Below are 23,250 nucleotides of genomic sequence, written 5' to 3'. Positions count from 1 at the left end.
AAAAAAAAAAAAAAAAAAAAAAAAAAAAAAGTATGCAAAAGTCCAAGTTAAAAAGCTACTATGAAATATAAGTTGATATACTGAACATCTAGTTGAAATGAGAAAAAGGTTAAAAAAAAAAGAGAGAGAGAGGAAGCATAAGAGAAAGAAAAGAGAACCGTATCTGAAAAAGACACAAGCCGTTCAGTCAACTCCTGGAGTTCAATACAGTATTTAGCCCCTGTGTGGGGGTGTTACAGTTTTATGGGGACCCTAGGGTTGCCCCCTCTGGTTCTTCCAGCCCGTCTTGGGGGGCAGGGGCCAGCATCGCCCCTGCTCAGGCCACCCTGCTGAGGTGGGGGGATGGTCTCCTTCGAAACCCGTGTTTGGAGTTTTGGCGCTTTTGTTCTCCGGCGGCTCTCAGGGCGCCTTCCCGCCTGTACGGAGGGGCCAAGCAAACATGGCCACCCCCAAACCCCCGTCCCAGAGCGGAGAGACCACAGTCCGCTCCTCTCTGAACCCTCCAGAACACAGTCTCCGTTTCCGCAGGTGCCGCTGAACACCGCCACCGCCTCGCGCGCGCGCCCCCGGCGACCTCCACCCGGGTCGGTCCAGGGGCTCCGGGTCTGTCCCTGCCCTCGCGCCTCAGAAGGGGCAGGGGCCCCGGCTGCGCGCCCCCGCGCTCCCTCCCCGCCGCAGCTCTCGGACCCCGGTGGGGCCCCCGGCCCTGCAGTGCTTCCCGCGGCTACAGTGCTGGGTGCTTCTGCGCCGTCCCCACAGGACGCTTCCGCGCCCCAGAATCTTCCACCTACCTTTCCCGGGGCGCGCGTACCGCGGCTCCCCCGCATCAGCTTACCTTCAGACTCTGCCCGCAGACCCGCGACGCCGCCCTTCCTGCCGCACCCGCGTGGTTTCTCCTGCATGTAGAGATCCAGACACGTATCCCTAGATCTCACGCGGACTTCGGGGTGTTCCTGACGGCCTGGAGAGCTCCAACTCAACTCTCCGTCCCGTGACGGCCGCGAGGGTCCCTGCTCCGCCGCCATCTTACGTCTCTCCTCCCGGTCGCCGGTATCTCCGCTCCAGTTCTCGGTGAGGAGGCGAGCCCTCCTCACACACACCCACTGGGGACCGCCTGTGGGAGACGCTCCAGAGAGGCTTGGGCATCTGTGGGAGGCGCTAGAGAGGGGCTCGGGCATCTGGGGGAGGCGCTCCAGAGGAGCTCGCGCTTTGGCCGGGTTGCACGGGGCTTGACAAACTGGCCCCCGGTTTCTTTTTTTGAGTCCCAATTTTAAATGTTAAAGGAGTTGTATGCATGTATAAGCCAATCAATCAATCACTCTATGTATGTAAATAAATAAAATAATAAGATTATGTATGTGGTTGGAGACTGGCCAGAAAAATCTAAAATATTTACTATATAATACTTCAGAGAGAAAGCTGATGCCTGGGCTAGGATGCATACAAGAGGGGACCTCCAGAGTGCCTTTTGATGTCGGAATTCTGGCGTTTCTCTCTCCTGGGTTCAAGAGTCAGGCCCTTGCCCACTCCTAGCACTTCAGAGTCAGATTCCAGAAGTCCTCGCCGGACAGGGCGAGTGTAGCCAGCCAGTCTGCCTTGAGGCTGGTTGTGGGTTTGTGGGTGGTTTCACCATTATCGACTCCAGAAATGCTGTTGGTTCTCTCTCGGCCCCACTTGAAATGTGACCACCATACAGAAATGCACAAATCATAAAGGCATAGCTCCAAAAGAAATTTCAAACTGTACACCCAGGACAAGAAATGGAGCACCCCCAGAAATCGCAGATCCACTTCTGTGCAGGCAAGTGCTGTCCTCACTCCGTTAGCCATGGATTAGTTTTGTCTTTTTGTGAACGCCACAGAAAAGGAACAATATGGCGTGAGCTTTTATGCTCGGCTTCTTTCATTTTACTCAACGTCCAGGAGATTCATCCATGCTATTGTTTGTAGTAATACATTCTTCATTCCAGTTTGGTATAAACATTCCAGTGTGTGAGTAGGGCAGATGTGTTTATCTGTTCTTCTCTTGCTGGGCATTTGGGTTGTTTCCGCTGTGGGTCTATTAATGAACAGTGCTTTGAACACCTGAATCTGTCCATCACTGGGTGAACGAAAGTATGCATTTTCTTCTCTGGGCACAAGATTTCGGAGTGCAGTTGCTGAACCAGAGGGATACATATCTTTACTTTTTGGTACATCACTTAGCTATTCTTTAAACCTTGGAATTAAGAGCCCCCTGTACATTGGTCATTTCATGCGGGTGGGTTGGGCTGGACCAGAGCGGGACACTGATGCTGATTGAGAGGCTGTAACCAGGCCCCTGGAGGGCTACCCCAGGCCTGTCCTTGCTGGGCATCTCCCCAGAGTAGGCCGGGCCAGCTGGCATGAGATACCAGTCCTCAGGTAGCACATGAATTTAGGGATTTCAAGAACAGCATGTTCTCATCATCAGAGATTTTAGGGGAGACCTTAAGCTCAGCCTGTCCCCAAGCTCATTTCTCTCAAGGGGACTTCTCCTTCCCTTTTGTCCAGCTAGCCTTTAGAACTGAAGGTGATGAGTGCTGGGCCCCTCATCTCCTGGTGGGTACAGAGGCTGGATGCCGGACAGGGGACCCACGACGGTTCCCCCGTGTCTTCTCACCTGGTGCTCAGGCAGGGAAGAGCAGGGGGGCTGTGTGCTTCAGAATCCTGAGAGCTCCTGAGAGCTCCTGAGAAGGACCTGCCGCTCCCGCCAGCCACGCCCATCTGATTCCTGGTCAGGCAAGGGCCTAACCTGGGTGAAAGACCCACCCTGGAACTGGCAGGGTTCTTCTCCCTCCCAACCTTCCCAGACCCACCCCAGCTCCCTCCCACTGGCTGCTGTGTTACTTCCAGGCAAATGCCTGGAAGGAGGTGGTTGCAAAGACCTACCCTGCCTTCCCTCTGAGTTGATGCCCTGAGTGGGAAGTGGATTACTGTACAGCCTTCCTTTTCTTAACTCAGGCGCAACTTCTCTCCATCCTTGCTGCAATGCTTTGGCTCTCTGTGTCTCTCCCTGTCCTGGACTTGCTCTAGCAGGTGGTTCCATCAGCACAGCCAGCAAGCAGGCCTGGAGAAGCCTGGGCTGAGGGTCAGCCCCTTGATGTGGGGAGCTGGCAGGCTGACTCCCTTCTCTCCTGCTGTTTGCCTTGAGGTGTTGCTGTGTGACTCCATACTGGAACTTACTCTTCAGTTATGTGGCAGCGGTAGAGGGATGAGGCTAAAAAGACACCAATGAGACAGCCTGTGTCTTCAGTACTCTCCTGTGTCTATTGGTCTGTGAGCTTCTTCAGGAAGTTAGAGGGGGAAAAAACAAAAACAAAACCAAAAAACTAGTCAGGGCCTGGGCCTTCCTGCTGGGCTCTGTTGCCAGCCAGACCCTGACTGCCTGGACATGCCCTGGGGATAGCCCAGAGACATGTGCTGTGGGCATCGTGGAACCTCAAAGCAGGGGTAGTTAGGAGGGCTTCCAGGAGGTGGCTTGAGCATGTCTCAGAGAACTCCTGGAGGCTGTGGGGAGCACAGGTGTGGCATTCTAGGATTGGAGCAGTGCAGTTACTTGGGGGGACTGAGACTACATTGGAAATGGCTTGTAAGAAAGCCTTGTATTTGGGGATACCTGGGTAGCACAGTTCTGACTCTTGGTTTTAGCAGAGGTTGTGTTGGGCTCCATGCTCAGTGTGGTCTGCTTTGAATACTTTCTTCCTCTGGCCCTCCTGCTCATTCTCTCAATAAAATAATCTTTGGGGAAAAAAAAGCCTTGTATTTGGGGGGCATAGAATCTAATATTCTTCACTGAATGTTAATTACTTATTAATCAGTGCTTTCCTTCATTTGATACATCATCACAGCTAAGCTCTTGCCAGGCCACACTGAACTCTACCCTAGATCTGGTGACCTAAAAAAGGTTGTGGTCTGGGACCAGACTCCAGAGGGTTAGCAGGTAAGGTTTATGTAGAGTGTAGGGGTACATTGGGGTGGCCTGAGGACTAGAAGGCTAGTAGCATTCCTCCCACAGGGGAGATGTCCTGGCCTCTGTGAGCAAGGGCATGGTCTGTAGCTGGAGATCCCATGTCATGAGCCAAGATCAGCGTAGTGTGGGCTGAGAGAGGGAAGCAGTTCCCAGGAGCAGCAAGTGGAGGTAATGTTCTGATGGATGGAAAGGCTGCTTTTCCTGCAGATCTGCATTTATGTATGTATGTATGTACTGATTGGTTGGTTGGTTGATTGCAAAGCTGCTGTCCTGCCCCTGCCAGGTTTATAGGCCCCTTTAGTGCTTCCAAGGGCACTCAGAGCCCTCCTACCTTGCTCTTCTGCCTCTGTCCACTGCTAAGACTGTGGTCACTATTGAGGGGGCACCTAGGGAGACACTTAAGGCTAAGATGAAGTTCCTCTGTGCCTGCCTTCTGCCCTCTCACAAGCTTCTCTCCTTGGAGTGTTGAGGAAAGAACCAGGGAGGCAGGCAGGCACCTGGGCTGATCCAGCTGGGTCCAGGGCCCCCGTCTTTGGTTGAGATCACTGACCAGCCATTGCTAAGCAGAGAAGCAAAAATGGGGGTGGGAGCAAGGCCTGGGTTATGGCAGACTGCCATACTTCCTGGGCCTGTTCATCCCTCTTTGAAATTAGACTCAGGATGCCCAGGTTTACCTCCTACCTGGCCAGAGGGTGCTGGCTGAATCGTGTTCCTTTGCCTCAATTTTTGCAGGTGCACCAAACTGAAACCAGTATATATGCTTGGGGTATGGGTAGAAGGTAGGAGAGAGAGGGGGAGAGAGATGCGCGCTAGAGAGAGCAGACATCCTGAACCAGAGGAACTCTAACATGAGAGGCCGAGGGAGGGGGCATGATGGTGTGCGGCATGTGGGAGGGAGAGTGTCAAATTATCAGGGGCTTGTAGAGATGTGTAAGGGTCCCTTTAGGTCTAGAATGTATTTTTTTTTTTAAGATTTTTATTTAGTTATTTGACAGAGAGAGAGAGAGAGAGATCACAAGTAGGCAGAGAAGCAGAGCAGAGAGCCCAACGAGGGGCTTGATCCTAGAACCCTGGGATCATGACCTGAGCCGAAGGCAGAGGCTTTAACCCACTGAGCCACCCAGGCACCCCTCTAGAATATATTTTATGGTTCCATGGGCAAAACACTGAACTAGGCTGTAAGGGAATTAGGGAACAAAGTAAAGCCAAAGCGAAGCTCAGTTTCCAAGATCTCATAATCCAGTTTCAGAGCAGTTACTGCCTGAAGCGGTGCCCTTGGCAGCAGGAAGACCAGATTCTATCCGGGATGTGAACTACTCTAGCAGAGGAAGGGTTAGTTGGACTCAGGAAAAGGGGGGGAACAGCCTCTCCATCATCTGCTTCTCCACTAATACCCTGGGCCCTTATCCTGCTTCAGGAAAGACCATGTGTGCCCTTCCACAGGTGGGGGCCACTTTGTACCCCAATTTTTTTTTCCATACAGTCAGACACCTGTAAAAATAAAACCTTTATTATCACAAAACCTTATTAATACAGATCCACAAGCCCTTATCTGAAACCCCTCGGGCCAGATATATTTAAGAATTCAGAATTCCTTGGGTTTTAGAAAGTGCCAAGGCACAGATGCTGAGCCTCACATAACATCTCCAGAGGTTGTCTGGCGTGACACGCAGTAATCAGACATCAGTACATCCGTAGAAAACTATGAAAAGGCCACACTGGCCCACAGATTGCCTCATTTCACTGCATGTTGGGTCTGGATGCCGAGGAAGAAACTTCTTTGGGTTTTGGATTTCAGAACTGCAGATAAGGGATTGCAGAGCTGGACTTAAACATGCCCATTTCCAGAATGGCACTGTGGTGGTGCCATGGTGAGGTGCCCAGACTTGCCAGAGTTCCTAGGCTTCCCTCCTGGCTCTGGCACGAACCAGCCATAGGACCCTGAGCTTCCCTTTCCTCTCCTGTAGCATGGATTTATTAATTCTCCCTCACAGGCGTGCCATGAGGATTGCACAGCTTAGCACTTGTGAAGTGCTCAGAACCCTGCTTTGTACACATGGATGGCATCACGGAGACAGGCAGGCAGACAGACAGACATGTAAGACAACAATTTCTGTACATTCAGGTGGTTCAGAGTTCCCTGCTGAGGCCCTTCAGGCCACCAGGGCAGATGGATCTTTTCTGAGTATCACAGATCTTCAATATCCTTGGGCCTGGGGCCTCCCAGGGCAGCAGACATGAAGGTTTCAGAAGTCCCAGAGGAGTTTCTGTCATACCTTGGGGTCCTCCAGAGAGGTGGAGGGGGCCCAACCTTGTGTCCTTTATGACAGTGCAGTGGTCCCAGTGCTGTGGCTCTAGAATCCCCTCCCCATGCACATCAGGTGGCCCAGACCAGAACTGCTTCCCGAATAGAATAAACAAGAATGTGTGCTCCCCAGGAGATTCTTGTTCACAAAGAAGACATGGGGTTTCTGCTCCACCGAACATTAGAGGTGGAGCTGGACCTTCCCCAGCCACACCCTTAGCAAGAATCTCAACAAGCATTTCCATGGGACAAGGTGGAGCTCCTCTGTCCCTTATTGTAAAACTTCAAACCATTCAAAAGGACAGGATGGAAAATACTAACCATATTGTTTCTGATCCTCCAGCTGCCCTCGGCTAACAGGCCCCTGGGCTGTCTGTCCCTCTGCACTTGTCCTCAGCTACACAAAGACCCCCCGCAACACACCCTCACCCCTACACACCTGCACGTACATCATGGACCCCCTCCCCCTCACACTCCCAGAACCACACATCCTTACAGACCCTAACACTTTAATCACCTTTACAAAAGAAAATACACATTCACACAAGAACACACTTCACAGAGAGGCAGGCATTTGGCCATTGCATCCAGATGCCCGCAGGTGGGATCAAGATGCTGCTCCCTTAACTCCTGGACCAGTGTTCTGCTTCTTCCCTAACCGCCCAGAGCCTCAGTTTTCATGCTGGGGAGTGGCGGTGAGAATCACATTGCCCAACTCAGAGAGAGCCAGAGAGACTCAAGCGGGATTTACACTTAACAGGAAAGCATTCTAGGGCACCTGGGTGGCTCAGTGGGTTGAGCCTCTGCCTTGGGCTCGGGTCGTGATCTCGGGGTCCTGAGATCAAGCCCCGCATCAGGCTCTCTGCTCCGCGGGGAGCCTGCTTCCCCGTCTCCCTGCCTTCCTCTCTGCCTACTTGTGATGTCTGTCTGTCAAATAAATAAAATCTTTAAAAACAAAACAATACAAAAAAATAAAGGAAAGCATTCTGCTTGCTAACCGTCCAGTGAGAGCCCATCCAAGGAATTACTCCTGCCCTCTTCAGACAGGAGACAGACTTGGAAAAGGACTTCAGGAAGATGAAGAAAGTGATCTTAGTGGCACAAACTGCTTGGAGTGAGGCTGACGGAGCCATGGAGGGCTCCATTTTGGGGTGGGGTGGGCCCTTCACAGTGGGGTCACTGCGGCCAGCCAGCTAGTGCCCTAGAGGCCCCCACACACCCCACAAAACACCTCCTTGACCTGATGGTAAACATGTGTCAACAGAGTAGCTGAGCAGCCTCCATTCTCACTGGGCTCACTGGAGGGTCCTCTCCACCTGCAGGGGAGGAAGTGGGGAGGTGACCTGGCTTGCTCCCCAGCCCTCCCCCAAAGCCAGCGGTGGTTCCCTGTCCCCTCCACCTGGCTCCTGGACAGCGGGAGGGAGCAAGGGATGAGGCCGTGCTGGAGACAGAAAGCTCTCACCCACCACCCTTCCTCCATCTTTGGTTCTCAGGCATTGTAGCCATGCTTGGGAGCACCTGGGACTTCCTCTCTCCCCCTCCCCAACCCACAATCACCTGGGGCTCGTTTGCAAGATTCCTGATTCCTGGCTGTGGGGAGAAAAAGAACACAAAACCAGTGATCAGGTGTGTGGTAGGCAGAGGCGGTCTTCATTCCCTGCCTTCCATTCCTTCTCCCCCTCTAGGGCCCTTCCAAGGTCAGGCCTAGTGGTTTTCCCTGGCTGCAGGATCCACAGGGTCCTCAAGGATGATGGATGGCAATGGGGTGGGAGTACTTGGGCTTTTCCACAGACGGGGGACAACAGCTCAATTGTAGTTGCTGCTCCCCAAGAGGGAATCGTTCTGCTGGAAGGATGGGTGAAGAGCCTTTCTCCCTACAGGGCTTGGCCAGCTGTGAGGGTACCTTTTTTTCTTCCACCCTTTTTTCTTCCCACCTACCTTGAGAGTACTGCTTGATGAAGATCAGCACTCCAGCCGTCAGCAAGAGAAAGATCAACATGGGGATAACCACAGCACTGGTTATCCACTGATGAGGGGGTGCTTCTGAGGAAGGCAGAGAAGAGGGGTCAACAGCCTCAGACCATGGGGCTATCTCTAGGGACCTTGGCACCCTTCCCTGCTCCTCCACATCCCCTCCACCAGGTCCAGCTCCTCACCCCAGGTCACAGTGAATGTGTGGTTCAGGCCAGAGTGTTGCACATGGCAAGTGTACCGGTCCTCCATCCTGGCTGGCACCTGCACAGCTGCCCACGTCTGGTAGGTGCCATCTCCACTGGGGCGTGTCTCCACATACTCAGTTTCTAGCACCAGCTCCTCCTCACCCAGCCACCAGCTCAATGAGATGTCCCGTGGGTAGAAGCCCCGGGCCCAGCATTTCAGCGTGATGCCGCCATCCTGAGCTGTGTGTCTTGTCACCTGCACCGTGGGCGGCTCTGCAGAGAGAGGTTGAGAGAGAAAGGCTGATGAGAGGCTGCTCTCTGCCCACTCCTCATGTTTGATCCTGGGCTCCTCTGGCATCATCCAGGGTGGAGGACAGGAAGGAGTTGGAGACCAGGTCTCTCCCCAGGGGAGGCATTCAACCAGTATTGGAGGAAGGGATGACCTACTGCCAGCCATCCCAAAGGGGCACAATTCTGGGAATTCCTTAGTGAGGACGTGACTTCCTGCCCCCAACCTCCGGGAAGGTTCTGGGTGGGGCTGTTGGGTCCTATGTTGATAACCCCCTTCTTCTCACAGAAACCCTATGGTTTTCTCAGAGACTACATGCATCCCCATTACTCCTTCACATGGTAGGTGCCTAACAAGAGGCTGAATGAAGGCAAGGATGGTCCTTCCCTCACTTTGGAAGGAAGTGGTTGTGAGTATAGCTCCAGAGTCAGCCCAGAATTAAAGCCCAGCCTGACTCCTGTCCACACTCCCCCATGCTCTCAGGGCCTGAAGGGGATTCCTGAATTTTTGTTTTTTTCTCTCAGCGTTGTTCCAAACGACACTGTGCAGGTGTGATGGTTCATTTTATGTGTCAAATTTACTGGGCCACACAGTGCCTCAGCATTTGGTCAATCCTTATTCTGGGTGAGATGCCCATTTGAATTGGTAGATGCAGTAAAGCAGACTGTTCTCCCCAGTGTGAGTGAGGCCCCTTCCAATCACATGAGGATCCAAACAAGACAGAAAGTCTAACCTCCTGCCTGATCTCCTGCAGCTGGGACATCAGTCTTTTCCTGTCTATGGACTGAAACTGAAACACTGGCTCTCCTGGGTCTCTGGCTTGCCAGCTGCAGATCTCGGAACTCCCGGTCCTCCATAGTCACGTGAGCCGATTCCTTAACTCTCTCTCTCCACATCCTGTTTGGTTCTGTGTCTGTGGAGATTTCTGCCTGGTCCAACAGGTGACAGGTAGATGATATCCCCTGAGCGCTGGAAGAGCGCTCAACAGTCATGTAAGACACCAGTATGGTGCTTCCGGGAGACAAAGCTATTGTCACCATCCCTGTAATACTGACAAGGACACTGAGGCACAGAAAGGGCAAGTGACTCGCCCAGGGTCACAATGTGGCTCTGGATGCTAGGGTCCAATGCCTGAGCTGGGACCCACCACACTCTGCTCTTATAATCACATCTTCTCTTGATGTTATTTGTCCTGCCTTCCCTTCAAGGACCATCCTTCCTGTTGCCTCAGCTGATTCACATGGTGCTGCTCAGTCACCAGACATCCATGGTGTGCTGGATGCTCTGACCAGCCCCACCCACCAGCAGCCGATGAGGCCTCTGCCACAGCACCCCCAAGCACCCACCTTCCCTAGTGTTCATCCCAGTCCGTCCCGCCAGCCCTGATGGATGGAGTCAGGAGAAGTACAGGACACACCTAGGATCTGAGGAGCATGTTTAGCATGAAGGGTGTGTGGGGGCAGAGGGGCAAAGGGCCTCAGCTTCCCTGGCAGTCCCCAGTAGTCCAGGGACTGGCCTAGTGAGGAATGCTATCCCCTGGGACCTGAGGTCCATTTCTGAAGGAGAACCGCAGGACGTTAAGCCCCTGGAGGGCTTTATGAATCGCCTAATTTAACATACTCACTCTATGGGTGATTAACATGAGGCCTAGAGTGAAGGCCTCACTTACCAAGACCACAGTATGGTTCACCTCGTCTGGAATGAGGGCCCGAGATCGAGTTCTGCTCTACATGAGGAAGCCCTCGGCTAGTCAGCCTTCTTTCTGGGGCTCAGTGGGGTTAGCTGAGACAGGGGAACACAATCTGCCTCCTCACCTCCACCCCCAGACTCTCAAGCACAGGAGTGTGGGCCCTGCAGCGACAGGCTGCACCTTACCTTTCCGGGTGAGGCTCTGGCCACCCAGCTCCAGGTACCTGCGCAGGGAAACAAGGCAGAGGCCTTCCAGGTAGGCCTTGTCGTACTCAGCGTAGCAGCGCTCTGTCTCCCACCAGCTCTTGGTCCGCATGGCTGCAGGTTTGGCCGACACCCAGTTCAGAGTCTCCAGGTCCAGTGACAGGTGATCCTGCCCATCGAAGCCGAACTGCCAGAAGCTGTGGGTGTGGCCGTCCTCCCGGATCTCACAGCCGAACATCCGCTGGGTACTGTGCATGCCTGCATATGTGGGTGAGAAGGCTGCCATTTGCTTGCGATATGGGGTTGGATCCGTGAGAGCCAGAGAGAAGCCCAGCGCCTGAGGGTGCCTCTGAAGGGTGAGGGGCAGGGTGGCGGTGTTTAAAAAAGAAGGCTCCCCTGGGAACTGTCATGAGCAGCCAGGGCTGAGCGGCCTCTTGGGCCTCTTACAGGAGAATCCTTGGGTTCATAGCTAGAGCCATCAGAAGAACTCAGCTCTTTATGGTTGGAAGAGGTCCTCAAGAAATACTCATGGTAAGACTGGGTCACACCCCAAATTCAGATATGTGAAAGACATGTTCAGATGTGAGGCTAGCTGCTAGCAAAGTGGCTGGGGTGCTTATCCTCGGCCCCTGGGCTACTGTGTAGCTCTTCCCAGTCTCTGGTTTTTATACCTAAGACTGGGTTTCCAGGCATGGGAGGAGGGCAGCACTGGCAGCAGCCAGCAGGGGATGGGAGCTTGTCCCTGCTGAGAGGAGGGGGTGGCCCGAGGGAACCGCTCCTAAATTCCTCCCGTGCACTGGGTAGAGCAGGGTCCTCAGTTAGGTTCTCTCTCCCACCCTGAGCTGTCTGCCTGCTTCAAGTTCATGTGGCTTCCCACCCTGCATGGCAGAGGTGATGTCTGAGAGCCTGGCAGTGGGTGTGAGGGAGGGAAACCTCTGTCAGTCTGCAGGAGTCTGGAACCCCAGGTAGCTGAAGGGGAGGCATTGTGGGGCACAAGCTTGCTGTGCTGACCACATGGGCTGGCTGCTGGAGCCACAACAGATTCTGAAGCCCCGGGAGGCCCCGCTTCGCTGTGGGGATAGAGTTATGCATCAGGGCCATGCCTTGAATCCTCTTATGGGCTCAGGGGGGCGGCCTCTATCCACTAATGGAAAGGCATAGCTGCCCAGAGGGTCAGCTTGAAGAGTGTGCAGGAAAGGGGTGGGGCAGCGGGAGCCTCTGACGCACCAGTGCTCTGGTTGTGGTAGCCCATCACGGTCCATGTCTCCACCTGCTGCACCTTTGCCCAGGCCCTCTGCTTCTGAGTCTCTGTCTCCCAGTACTGGGCATCCACAGTTGCCATCCACGGGGCCTGGGGCTTGGCCCTGTCCACACGACTGTCATAATGGATGAAGGGCTGGTCGTCCACGTAGCCTACAGCCAGAAACTGGGGAAGGTCCGGGCCTGGCTCTGACAAGGCCAGGTAGTGGTAGTGGAGAGAGTGTGTCCCTGTGAAGACATAAGACAGTCAGACTCATGTGCTCTGCCATGAGTGTGCCACACTGCAGGCCTATGTGACTGGTGGGGGTGGCCATGCAAACCTAACCAGGGTATTTGCCATCAGTAAGAGCAAGAACTGGGGATTTCGGTTAAAAAGTAAGGGTAGCCAAATAGTTTAAATAAAGAATCAGTCATTCAGTCAAACATCGAGGCCAGCGTTCATGTGGTAAGTCTTGCGGACTTTAGGCTTGTGGAAGTTTTCTGCCCCTCCGCCTTCACTCAGGGTTTACTTACTCTTTACTTACTGACTTCACACTCTTCTCTGTAAGTGTGATTATCTGGTTTCCCATCTCACAGTTTCAAAGGTATGATAAAAAAAAACCTGGTTGTCTGGCAGCTTAATTTCTGTGGATTTATTCATTCTCCAGAGCTACCTGATAAAGTGAGACCACTATTCCTAGCTTGAACCACTGCTGCCAAGTTGGTGGCATCTTGACTGCATTCCCCACTCCCTCCTGTTCCCACAGGAGACACTGCCAGTCATCTCTTTAAGTCCAAATGCAACCTCAAGGTTTGTTCTCCACCATCTCTAGAAGCACCAGCTTATCCATTCACCTTAGTGCTGGAGATGAGATTTAGCAGCTCACCCTGACTCAAGCTATAAAAACAAGTGCTGTATCTTTAAAAAACTTACCCCACCTTTCTCAGGGGCTCACTCCCAGAGACTCACCCATAGCTCACATCTTCTTTTTCTTTTTTTTTAAACTGTGCACCGCAATATTGAGTTTGAACTCATGACCCTGAGATCAAGACCTGGACTGAGATCAAGAGTCTGATGCTTACCAACTGAGCCACCCAGGGGCCCCTCCCTTACTTCACTTTTTTTTTTTTTTAAGACTTTATTTATTTACTTATTTGACAGGGAGATAGCACAGGTAGAGCAGCAGGCAGAGAAGAGGGAGAAGCAGGTCCTCTGCTGAGCAGGGAGCTTGCCATGAGGCTCGATCCCAGGATCATGACCCAAGCCAAAGGCAGATGCTTAACCAACTGAGCCACCCAGGCGCCCCTCCCTTACTTCATTAAGGAAGGTTTTGCTCAGGACCCTTTGGTGGCTCAGTTGGTTAACTGTCTTAGCTTCAGTGCAGGTATTGATTCCAGAGTCCAGGAATCTTGGGATTGAGCCCCATGTCCGGTTCCCTGCTCATTGGGGAGTGTGCTTCTGCCCCTCACTCTGCTTGTGCTCACTCACTCTCAAATAAATAAATAAAATAAAAAGGTTTTGCTCAAATGCTACTTTTCTCAGTGAAGCCTTCCTTGCCCACTCCACTTTCTGTGGAGCATTACCACCACATAGAGGATGTACACTTGACTTGGTTTTTCTCTCTCTTTTTGCCGATTTTATTTATTTATTTGCCAGAGAGAGAAACAGAGCACAAGCAGGAGGAGCGGCAGGCAGAGGGAGAAGCAGACTCCTCACTGAGCATGGAGCCCGATATAGGATTCAATCCCAGGACCCTGGGATCATGACCTGAGCCAAAGACAGACGCTGAACCAACCCAGCATCCCTACCTGTTTCTCTTGTTAATAGTCTCTTCCCTGTAATGTCAGTTGCCCAGGGGCAGAGATTCCTCTAAGGATCCTTCTTTCCCAGCCTAGAACAGCTTCTGGCACATAAAAGATGCTCAATATTTGAACATTCAAATGTGAAAGGAGGAGTCAAGCACATCTCCTCCCTCATAGCTCTCTTTAAGCTCCACTGAAGCCACAGCAAACTCGGCCCTGGCCCTTTGTACCTGCTGTTCCTTCTGTCCCAGCCATGCTCCTTCTCTTCTCTTGGCCAATGCCTCTCATCCCTCAGCTTGCAGTTCAGGTGCCCCTTCCTCCAAGAAGCCCTCCTGCTTCCACCTGCCAACCCTCAGTGCAGCCTCTGCATTCCCTGTGAAACTGTGGGTTCCAAGGGGGCAGGCAATACATCTAACTGTGTCACCACTATTTCCATGGGTCTTGGGGAGAACATCATGCTTGGCACACAGTGGATACTGCCTGCCTTTATTGAGAGGGAAAAAAACCCAAGAGCATGAAAGGCAAGGATGATGATGATCACAGCTGTCACTTTTGGAGAGTGACTGCTCTATGTCCTGCACCAGTCTGACTGCTTTTCTTTCATTCACTATCGCAGTTGATCCTTATTATGAACCTAAGACGTTGGTGTGATTGGCCCCATTTCATAGAGGAAGGAACTGAGACCCAGGGGAGGGTGAGTACAGTACCAAAGCCATGCACTAGATAAGAGAAGCCTGGATTCTCTCCCCAGAGCCCATTTTTTCCTAAGCTTAGGAAGAGGATGAGGAGCTCTCTTCTTGCACTGGTGAAACTTTTCATGTGAGGCAAGAGGGATCAACGTTGAAAGGGAGTGAAGGGCTGACATTAGGCCTGGGCTGGTGTAGGCCTCCTGGGAAATGACGGACTCTCAGGGTGCTGTTTCTTTACAAACCACCGAGTTAAGATTAGTGGGGTGGTTCCTGGGCTGGGAGCTATGAGCAGGGACACAGGCTTTGCTAGGAACAGAGACTGGCTTCTCTATGCTAAGGTGACCCACCTGGTCCTTGGCTCCAATCTGCAGTAGCTGCCTGTCCTGAGTGTGGGGCAAAGAGACTGTGTCTTTGGGTAGTTGCCTTCTGGGTGATGGGGAAGCATGCACATTGTACTTTCTGTCCTCTCTCCTCCTTAGCTAAGGCCACACGGTGTGGTAGGCTGAATTCTGGACCCCTAAGACATCCCTGGAACCTATGAATGTTACCTTACAGGGTAACAGGGATTCTGTAGATGTGATTAAATTAAGGATCCTAAGATGCAGAGATTATCCTGGATTGTCTAGGCTGGCCCTGAATGTTTCCTTATGAAAGGGGACAGAAGGACACTCTGTGACTACCACAGAAGGGGATGTGAGAACGGAACAGAGAAAGAGGCAGGAAGGTGCAGTGAGCCAAGGAATGCAGCTCTAGAAGCTGGAAAAGGCAAAGAAATGGGTTCTTTCCTAGAGCCTCTGTAGGGAGCTGTCCCATGGCACCTTAGTCTCAGCCCAGAGAAGCCCATTTTGGACTTTTGATTTCCATAACTCTATGAAAATAAATGTGTGTCGTCCTTAAGCTACAAAGTTGTGGTACCCTTGTTATAGCAGCTATAGAAAACAAATACACATAATATGAGACCAATGTCTGATGTGTCTTTTGAGTTTGGTGGACAGTTCAAACCTAGGCACCCTGGAAGTCCTGCTACCCTGGAACAGAGAGAAGGATGCACAATCTGGGAAGAAGGACGTCCTCTGAGAGCTGTGCCAGTTTTCAAGCTGCCTCCAAGATGGGGACCTGGTGGATGCTGAGAGCGGGTGCAGGGACCCTGGGTCCCCACTACTGAAGCAAAGAGGCCACAGAGGTGCTGATATGCTCTTCCCTCAGTGTGAGGAGGTGGGAAAGGACAAGCGAGCCAAGTTCAGGCCTGCAGGGAAGGGAGCAACATACATCTGGTTGTTCTTCTGGGACAGATACACAATTTCCTTGCTAGATCATGTGACTATTTATGACTGTTAACTTGCTTTAACAGCCAGTGACTTCTGGTTAAAAATGAGAAGATGTCTACCCATGTATTATTTTGTAAAGTTACAAAATAGTTCTAAAGCACGTAGGTACTGGTCCCTGTCCCAAGCACTTTACAAAATTTTGGCTCCATTAACCCTCATAACGATTTTATCGGGCAGGTACTGCTGTGCCAATCTATGACTAATGGGGAAACTGAGCCCCAAAGATGCAAAGTCGCCTGCCAAGTAGCAAAAAGCAGGGCCAGACGGCATACCCAGGTTCTCACAATGCCCCCTGGGCCGCATCTGCCCTTTAGTGAACCCACGAAGGGCTGACACTGTGTAGGGGCACACACAAGCAGCCCTCTCCCCACGACATCTCCCCACTCTTTGCCCTCCACAGACACCTCCCTGGACATGGTTTCAATGGGCTCAGCTCTGCCCAGCCTTGCCCATATGGCCAGGCAGGGCCCTCCCTTTTGCCCCACTCAGCAAGTACCTTCTGAGCACCTGCTGTTTATCTGGCCCTCTCAGAAGCCCTGGGGATGCTGGGAAAGCACAATGGCCCCAAGTGCATGCTCTTAGGAAGCTCCCATGAAAGCAGGATAAGCAAGATAAATGAATAAAATGTATGACAGACTGGCCAGCAGTAAGCTCTGAGGAGACCAAAAAGAAAAAAAATAAATAAATAAAGCAGAGACATACAGCGTGTTAGGGGTGGGTTTAAAATTTTAGATAGAATGGACAGGGAAGCCCCCCTCCACCCCCAAGGAGACTCCTGAATAAAGACCTGAAGGAGCCATGTAAAGGTCTAGAAGAGAGCTTTCTGGGTCTGCAGAAGGGAAAGCTAGTGGAAAGGTCCTGGGGGCAGCAGTATTCTTCTGATATTCCGAGGCTTTTGCAGTAACATGGGAGAAAAATTAAATGGTGGTGTGACTCAGGAGCTATAGATGTTAGCAGCAGCAGGGAAAGAATGGGTTGACTCCCAAATCCTTCCTAGGCTTGTCCAGATTGTTCCTGGAATGGCCTGGATACAGCCTCTGGTCTACCTCTCCCTGCCAGGGAGGTTCTGGTTTCTGGCATCTGCTCTGCCTTGGACTACTTCACCCATGGTCCACACCCTGGCATCTGGGGCCCATACCAGGAGTCAGGGGACAATTCAAGGACAAGTTCATGATTGTGGCCCCTCATTCAGCTGGCTTGCAGCTATTGCCTTCCACAGACCCTATCGGGGGCTACCCATTCCTTCTTCCCTGAAAATCCCACTGCTGTCTACTCTGCCTACTAGATGGTCCTGGGAGCCTGGCCTGCTCTCTGGGTGGGAGGTGCTCCCAGGCTGCCCATACCTATCTTTTTGACCCGGGAGGACAGTATGAGCTGGAACTAGGTTCCTCCTAGCTAACTGGATCCAAGACAGACCCTCATGCCTGGTGCTCCAGCCCTGAGTGCGGCAAAAGCAGTTGAGGAATCATTAGGCTACCTCTGTAGTTTTCGGGGGGAGCACCCCTACTAGCCTGGGGTTAGTGCCGGCCACAGTAAGACCACAGCAGGAGGAAGTGGGGGCCACATGGCAGGTGTCCAGAGGAATCTGCTTATGCTGTGACATGCTGTGACATGCCCGTCGCTGCCTCAGGCCCTATGTCATCAGCCCTCCCCCACTTCTTCCGTCACTGCTGAGTCCTGGTCACTGAGACAGTTCGCCAGCCTCACAAGAAAGGGGCAGTGCTGCCCTCTTTCACACAGCTTCCCTCTTTCTCTGACTGGTGGGGGAGGGAGGTGCCCCACCCCTTTCCTACAACCCACGTGGCATTGCCACTCTCTAGCTGTGTGGTTCTGTTCCACAGCTCCAGGCTTTGATTTCCTCATCTGTAGGTGAGGGCAATTACTTGACCTGTTCCACAGTGCTGGAGTGTTCAGTGAGCTAATAAATATAAAGAAGTACAGGCAGGGGGATGCCTGGGTGGCTCAGTTGGTTGAGCAGCTGCCTTCGGCTCAGGTCATGATCCTGGCATCCTGGGATTGAGTCCCACATCGGGCTCCTTGCTTGGCAGGGAGCCTGCTTCTCCCTCTGCCTCTGCCTGCCCTGCTATTCTGTCTGCCTGTGCTCACTCTCTCTCCCTCTCTCTCTCTGACAAATAAATAAAAATCTTTAAAAAAAAAAAAAAAAGAAGTACAGGCAGGGAGAAAGGGCTCTGCAGACATCATGTGCTTAGCCTTCATCCTTTCCTATCTGGAAAGGAGAGGTGGGGATGGGAAAAAGAGAGCTGGAGTGAAGAAGCCCCCTGGGGCACCCTCCAGAGGGTCTGGCCTCTCTGTCCCCCACCAGGGCAAAGACAGCCTACCAGATTCCCAGATGTGGAGGTGCCCTCCTGCATCGCTGGGGGCCCCTGGCCTCTGCCATCTTGCCCCCTTGTCAGCAGGTGGGCAGTCCCTTACCTCCAGGCCATGGTTTGTTTTCTAACTTCAGGTTGGCTAGTTCTGCCATCACCATCTTCGCTAAGGAAGCTGGGCCATCGGCCACCACAGGCAACCCCCAGGGGCTCTCTGCAAGGGGGAAATGGAAAAGGGAAGTATGATTCTCAAGGCATAAATATGTTACACATCCTTGTCTCTGCTTAGAGAGATGGTATGAAATGATGAAGAGAGGCACGCTGGAAGGGAAGAGGGACAGGGAAGCCTTGTCTCAGGATTGACTAGGAGCTTCTTCAGCATGGAGGTGTAAAACCAACAGGGCTGAGTTCTGGGTCTTGGTGCCAGAGCTTTAGAAATATTGATTTGTGGCATTTTTTTACTGTATTCCTGTGAGGTAGGCCCTGATGGCGTCTACCTGGAAGGCAGGGCTGAGTTGCCCCTACTCCTGCCAGAGGTTTCCCCACCCAGCTCTTCCTGCCCCTCCTGGACGTTCTGCTTGGTCCTGCCCAGCTCTGTCCACTTGCTCAGCTGTGTCCTAGCATTACCCATGTGGCAAACAGCTGGTGAGCACCTATTACAAGCCAGGCACTGAGCTAGGTGGAGGGTGGATGTGAGGACAGAGATAAACCAAGACCATCATGGGCCTGAAAAAGCTCAGGTCTGACAGGGAGGACACAACAAACAAGTAGGTCCAATAAGCTGAGCAGAGCTGATAAGTGCCATGGCACAGGAAGTCCCAGGCACCAGAATACCTTGGGGTGGGAAGGTGCTGGGGTCAGGGGCTTCTAAGCTGAAACCTAGAGGGGACCTCAACAGCTGCGGGGCTGGGTAAGGAGGGAAGAACATTCTAGGCTAATCAATCTAGTGTGGTTACAGGACCACCTGCCTCAGTGCCACGTGGGAACTTGCTAGAAATGCAAATTTGCAGGACCCAACCTAGCCCTACTGAATCCGAAACTCTGGCTGGGGGTGAGGGGGGGGGTCCAGCTTTCTGTAGTTCAATAAGCCCTCTGGGTGATTCTAAAGGTTGAGCCACTTCAAACTTCCCTGCTGGAGCACTCATGATACCTGCTCCATGAAAGCCACTTCCTCATCCCTAGCTTTGGAAGTGAAAGCCGGGCACCCAGGAATGTTGTGAGGGGGCCTTCTTCTGGCTACCTCCCCTCCATGTGCCATCTCTCTCCTAAGGTTTAGTACACCCTGGGGTTATCTCTTCCCTCCTTCCCTCCTCCTCCTCGGCTTGGGGTCCCGACTCCTTAGGTCAGCCCTGGTCAATCCCTCCATAAAATGACAGGGCCTATGTGCAAACACCCATGACCATCTCTGCCACACAATATTGGAATCACCTATATGCCCCTATATTACACCCAGGGAGAGTTGGGGGGACTGTGTGAACCTGAAAACCAACACAGTCTTGGCCCAGAGACACAGTGGCCCATGCCCCTGGGGTCCTGTTCCAAGGACTGAACTCTCCCTCAATCTTTCCAGACATCCAAGGTGATTCTCTTTCAAATGTTTTCCATGGGTCGCTGAGGGCTGAATCCTCCTGTGTGTCCGTCCTGTTGACTTCAGGAGCCTCAGCTTGGAAGGAATAAAGAACCTCTTGACTTTCACTAACCTCTGGCTGAAACTTAGCCTTTCTCCTATGGTGAAGGCAACAAAGCTGTGCGGGATTAGCAGGACCCGTGCTTTGGATTTGGACAGAAGCCACAGGTGCTTCTGAATCACATGACAGTTGTTGCAGACACCTGGACATATGCTCTGCTCTCACTGGTTCCCAGTTCTGGGAATTGTTGCTATTTGGGGCTATAACTTAAGGTGTTAACTTAGTAGCACACATACTACACCTCACACATTTCTATTTCTAGTTAAATTCTATTAACTACTATATTAAAATTTTTTAATAGCTTTATAGAAACATAATTAGATTCCTTTGTAAGCCTATATATTTCTATTTACTTATTCATGTTTGTTTATTTAGACAGCACGCTAGCAGGGAAGGGGCAGAGAGAGTCGGAGAGTGAGAATCGAAGCAGGCTGCACCTTACACTCCTGGGGAGTCTTATGGGGGCTCCATCTCAGGACCCTGAGATCATGACCTGAGCGGAAATCAAGAATGGACATCAAGATTCCCAAGCTTAAATGACTTAACAACTCAGGCACTCCCCCACCACCATGTATTTCATTTTATGCATTAAAAACATTCTGAGACCGGGTCAAAGCCATAAAAAAGGCTCAGAACTCCGACTTTAGATCCTGCCAGAAGCGTCCTCCCTGGGCCCTAGTTTAAACTTGTAAATATTAAATTAAGGACTGCTTTGTAAGTTGAAATGGCTTCTTGTATGTGAAGCACTTCAAAGAGTTGGGCCTGAGGGTGACCCCCTCTTGGTATTACTGTGATAGTGGACACTTCCCCTTCTGTGCTGATAAGCGTTCCAACATCTGTGTGGCAGGAGGGCGAGGCCCCAGGGCAGCGGTGGGGAAATCCAGGATGAGGTCAGGCTCGGGTAGCAATGTCAGAAGAATTAAAACTGGGAAAGAATGGAAATTCCGTGCCAGGTCAGAGAAACCCTCGTTGCACCTGTTCCCGCCCCCCTCCCCCCACCTCAGGGGACGCCCTGGTAACCCGAGACCGCCTCGTCAAGCCTCCAGGGACACCCACCGTGGAGGGCGGGGGGGCCTGCCCGAGCTAGCTGGCAAGGGGACGTGCCTGCTTCTCTGATTCCTGCCCCCATCCCCAGGGCCTCCCAGGAGGGCCCAGCCCCAGGAACCGAGCGGCGTCCAACGGGGGTTCCTACGGGGACCCCCAAGAAGCTACGACACCGGCCGAGTCCTGGCCGGCGTCACCGCCAGCCCTCCGCGTCCCGCCGGCTTCCCGCAGGGCTCTAAGCCAGACGCGGGGGCCACAGTGGGAAGCCCCAAACGGGGGCTCTAACCCAGGGCTCCACGCCACCTGCGGGCCTGGGTCGGTTCTCACCCGCCCCGCTCTCCAAACCGGGAATGGCCTCCGATCGCCCCAACCACGCGCTGCCGGGCGTCCCCTGGGGTTCTGCCACAGGGCCCCCGCCTATCCGCCCCATCACCTGCCGCGCTCTCCGGCATTAGACGCCACAGCTGCAGGAGCAGCAGCATCGTCCGCGGCGGCGTCCAGGCGCGCGCGCCCCCGAGGACCCGCGAGCCCGGGTCAGCCAGCCTAGCGAGCAGCCCCCGGGCGTCGATTTCCCCGGAGTCGGTCCTCAGCTGTGCTGGGTGGGGTGTGCTGGCGCTAAACCCGGAGAGCTAGCGCACGGGTCCGTAATGGGGCGCGGGTCAGTAATGGGGCGCTGGCGCGACCTCAGCCGACCCGCTGGGTCCTCGCTCCGCTCTGCCCCGCCCCGCTCTGCTCGGCCCAGGCTCAGCTCCGTTGGCGATTGGGCTGCTCCTCCCCGCCCCTCTCAGCTCCGCCGGGCTCGGTTCCGCTCTGCCCCGCCCCACTCGGCTTGGCTCAGGCTCCCCTCAGCTCTGGCCTGCTCTGTCACGAAGGCGTCTGCAACAAGCATCATGAGATTCGGAAACACCTGTGGTTTCCACTGGGGAGGGAAGCGCAGGTCTTGCTAATACTGCCGAGCTTTGCTACCCCCGTTCACGGTGGGAAGAACTGGCTCAATCTCGGCTAAAGGTTGGAGAAAATAAAGGTTATTTTTCCATCCAGGATTACAGACCCCTGAATTCTCACCAGGAACCCTCATGTTTTGGATAATAGTTTTCACCTGGGGGGTTTCTGTTACCGAAAGGGTCCGTAGACAAAAGGACAAGACTGATACAAAGCGAAGGTCAAGCAAAGCTTTATTTCACGCCAATACCAGTCGACTTGGGTGAATTCTTCTGAGGCTCTGCACCTACCAAGGAGTGGCATTCTTTACTCACCTGGTGAGGCTGCTGGGAACTCTGTAAGCAAGGTATCAGGCCAACAGTTACAAAGGGCTTTACAGCTCCAGGTTTCATAAAGTCAACCTTAGTTCCTTTAAACTGTCTGATCATATCTGAGTCTTTTCAAATATGACATCCCAGTCAAAGCCTTGGTAAAATAACCCATGTTTCCAATGGTGTCCTGTTGCAAAAAGAACAGATTCTTATTGAACTTATGCAAATGACTGATTGCCATAGAAGAAAGAATACTTACTTAGCCCTTTTGGTTTCAGAGGGTTTAGACAGAGAGAAAAGTTGAATGCCTTGATTCGTTTGCAAATAAATATTTTTCCATTTCTGTAAGTCACAGATATCTTAAGGAAAAAAGTTTTCTTGGTCTGGAAGAACAAACATGAGAGAACCAGCAATGTTTAAAATAACCAATACAACACTATAATCTTTTAGTTGATTTAGTCCCATATTACTTTCCATGTTGCTAATTCTGGTTTAGTCCGAATGCAGCTTTTACTTCTGGAAATTCTTATCCGTTTCCATTCCAGGATTTTAATATATCAAAGACCTGTATTTGTCCTGAAAGTCTCCCATATGAATTTCCTTTAAGGCAGAATTCATCTTACAAGAGAATTAAAACAATTACAAATGACAACAACTCAGAATAGATATGGCTAAATTACCAGGTGATGACCTTATCAAAACATTAAAACTTCAGGAAATGCATAGAATCTCTAGAATAGTTACAGCATTTACCCAAATGTAACCCAAGGTTTATTATTGGTTTAAATCTTGTCAACAATTGCTAAAACCTTAGAAAGTTTTTAAAACATATGCCTAAATATAATTAGGGATGTTAAACACCTGATAAAACAAAACATAGAAACTGGGTTTTCTGGGCAGGCAAAGAGAAAACCCTTTACATTTCAATTAACCGAAGAAAACTTTGCCCTTTTAAACAGAGAGAAAACCAGCTTTTCTATACCAGTGTCTTTTCCTTTTTTATTTTTAAGCATGCAGTCTTAAAATATGAGTTTTCTGGATTTCCCTCCCATCGTGAATGATGTCGCAGACAAAGGAAGGAGGATCTTTCCAATGCTGTCCTGCTCACGTCCCTTGCAGGAACTTAGGAGCATCTTAGCTAAGGTCTGTCCATATAAACCCCAGACCAGGCTACTCCCTGGAGTAGATGACCGTTATGCCATATGACACCCCGCGAGACTCAGGGTGCAGCCCACTCAGACTC

The 23,250-nt window shown here is 52.1% G+C and overlaps 2 protein-coding genes across 5 annotated transcripts in view; one reads left to right on the top strand and one right to left on the bottom strand.

The window, feature by feature from the left end:
• LOC132027439 (uncharacterized) overlaps positions 1–1,353 on the top strand; it is a 16,751-nt gene extending 15,398 nt beyond the window's left edge. For all 3 annotated transcript variants that reach the window (XM_059416228.1, XM_059416229.1, XM_059416230.1), the window contains one exon: positions 529–1,353. In XM_059416228.1, the coding sequence (XP_059272211.1) occupies positions 529–995 (467 nt within the window). In that variant the 3' untranslated portion in view covers positions 996–1,353. The remainder of the gene's footprint in view (positions 1–528) is intronic.
• A 4,131-nt stretch (positions 1,354–5,484) lies between these two features.
• LOC132027438 (H-2 class I histocompatibility antigen, Q10 alpha chain-like) lies at positions 5,485–21,496 on the bottom strand. Of its 2 annotated transcripts, XM_059416226.1 has the most exons (8): positions 21,188–21,496; positions 18,129–18,236; positions 11,864–12,124; positions 10,619–10,894; positions 8,452–8,727; positions 8,234–8,338; positions 7,853–7,885; positions 5,485–7,611 (listed from the first exon to the last, which is right to left on the bottom strand). In XM_059416226.1, exons 1-8 carry the CDS (start codon positions 21,234–21,236, stop codon positions 7,553–7,555), a joined length of 1,167 nt encoding a protein of 388 aa, XP_059272209.1. In that variant the 5' UTR covers positions 21,237–21,496; the 3' UTR covers positions 5,485–7,552. The 2 variants fall into 2 exon arrangements, with proteins under 2 accessions (XP_059272209.1, XP_059272210.1); XM_059416227.1 differs by lacking the exon at positions 7,853–7,885.
• Positions 21,497–23,250: the final 1,754 nt, after the last annotated feature.

The sequence above is a fragment of the Mustela nigripes genome, chromosome 12, assembly GCF_022355385.1.
Source record: "Mustela nigripes isolate SB6536 chromosome 12, MUSNIG.SB6536, whole genome shotgun sequence".
Taxonomy (NCBI): Eukaryota; Metazoa; Chordata; class Mammalia; order Carnivora; family Mustelidae; genus Mustela; species Mustela nigripes.
The sequence above is the reverse complement of the archived record's forward strand: the minus strand, read 5'-3'. Positions and strand labels throughout refer to the sequence as shown.

What these genes read in the sequence shown, in the direction of transcription:
- LOC132027438 (XM_059416226.1), bottom strand. Translation starts at nt 21,236, where the DNA reads ATGCTGCTGCTCCTGCAGCTGTGGCGTCTAATGCCGGAGAGCGCGGCA. An exon ending in AATGCCGGAGAGCGCGGCAG is followed by an intron (nt 18,237 to 21,187) that starts GTGATGGGGCGG and finishes TCCCCCTTGCAG; the next exon opens with AGAGCCCCTGGGGGTTGCCT. An exon ending in CACATTCACTGTGACCTGGG is followed by an intron (nt 8,339 to 8,451) that starts GTGAGGAGCTGG and finishes TGCCTTCCTCAG; the next exon opens with AAGCACCCCCTCATCAGTGG.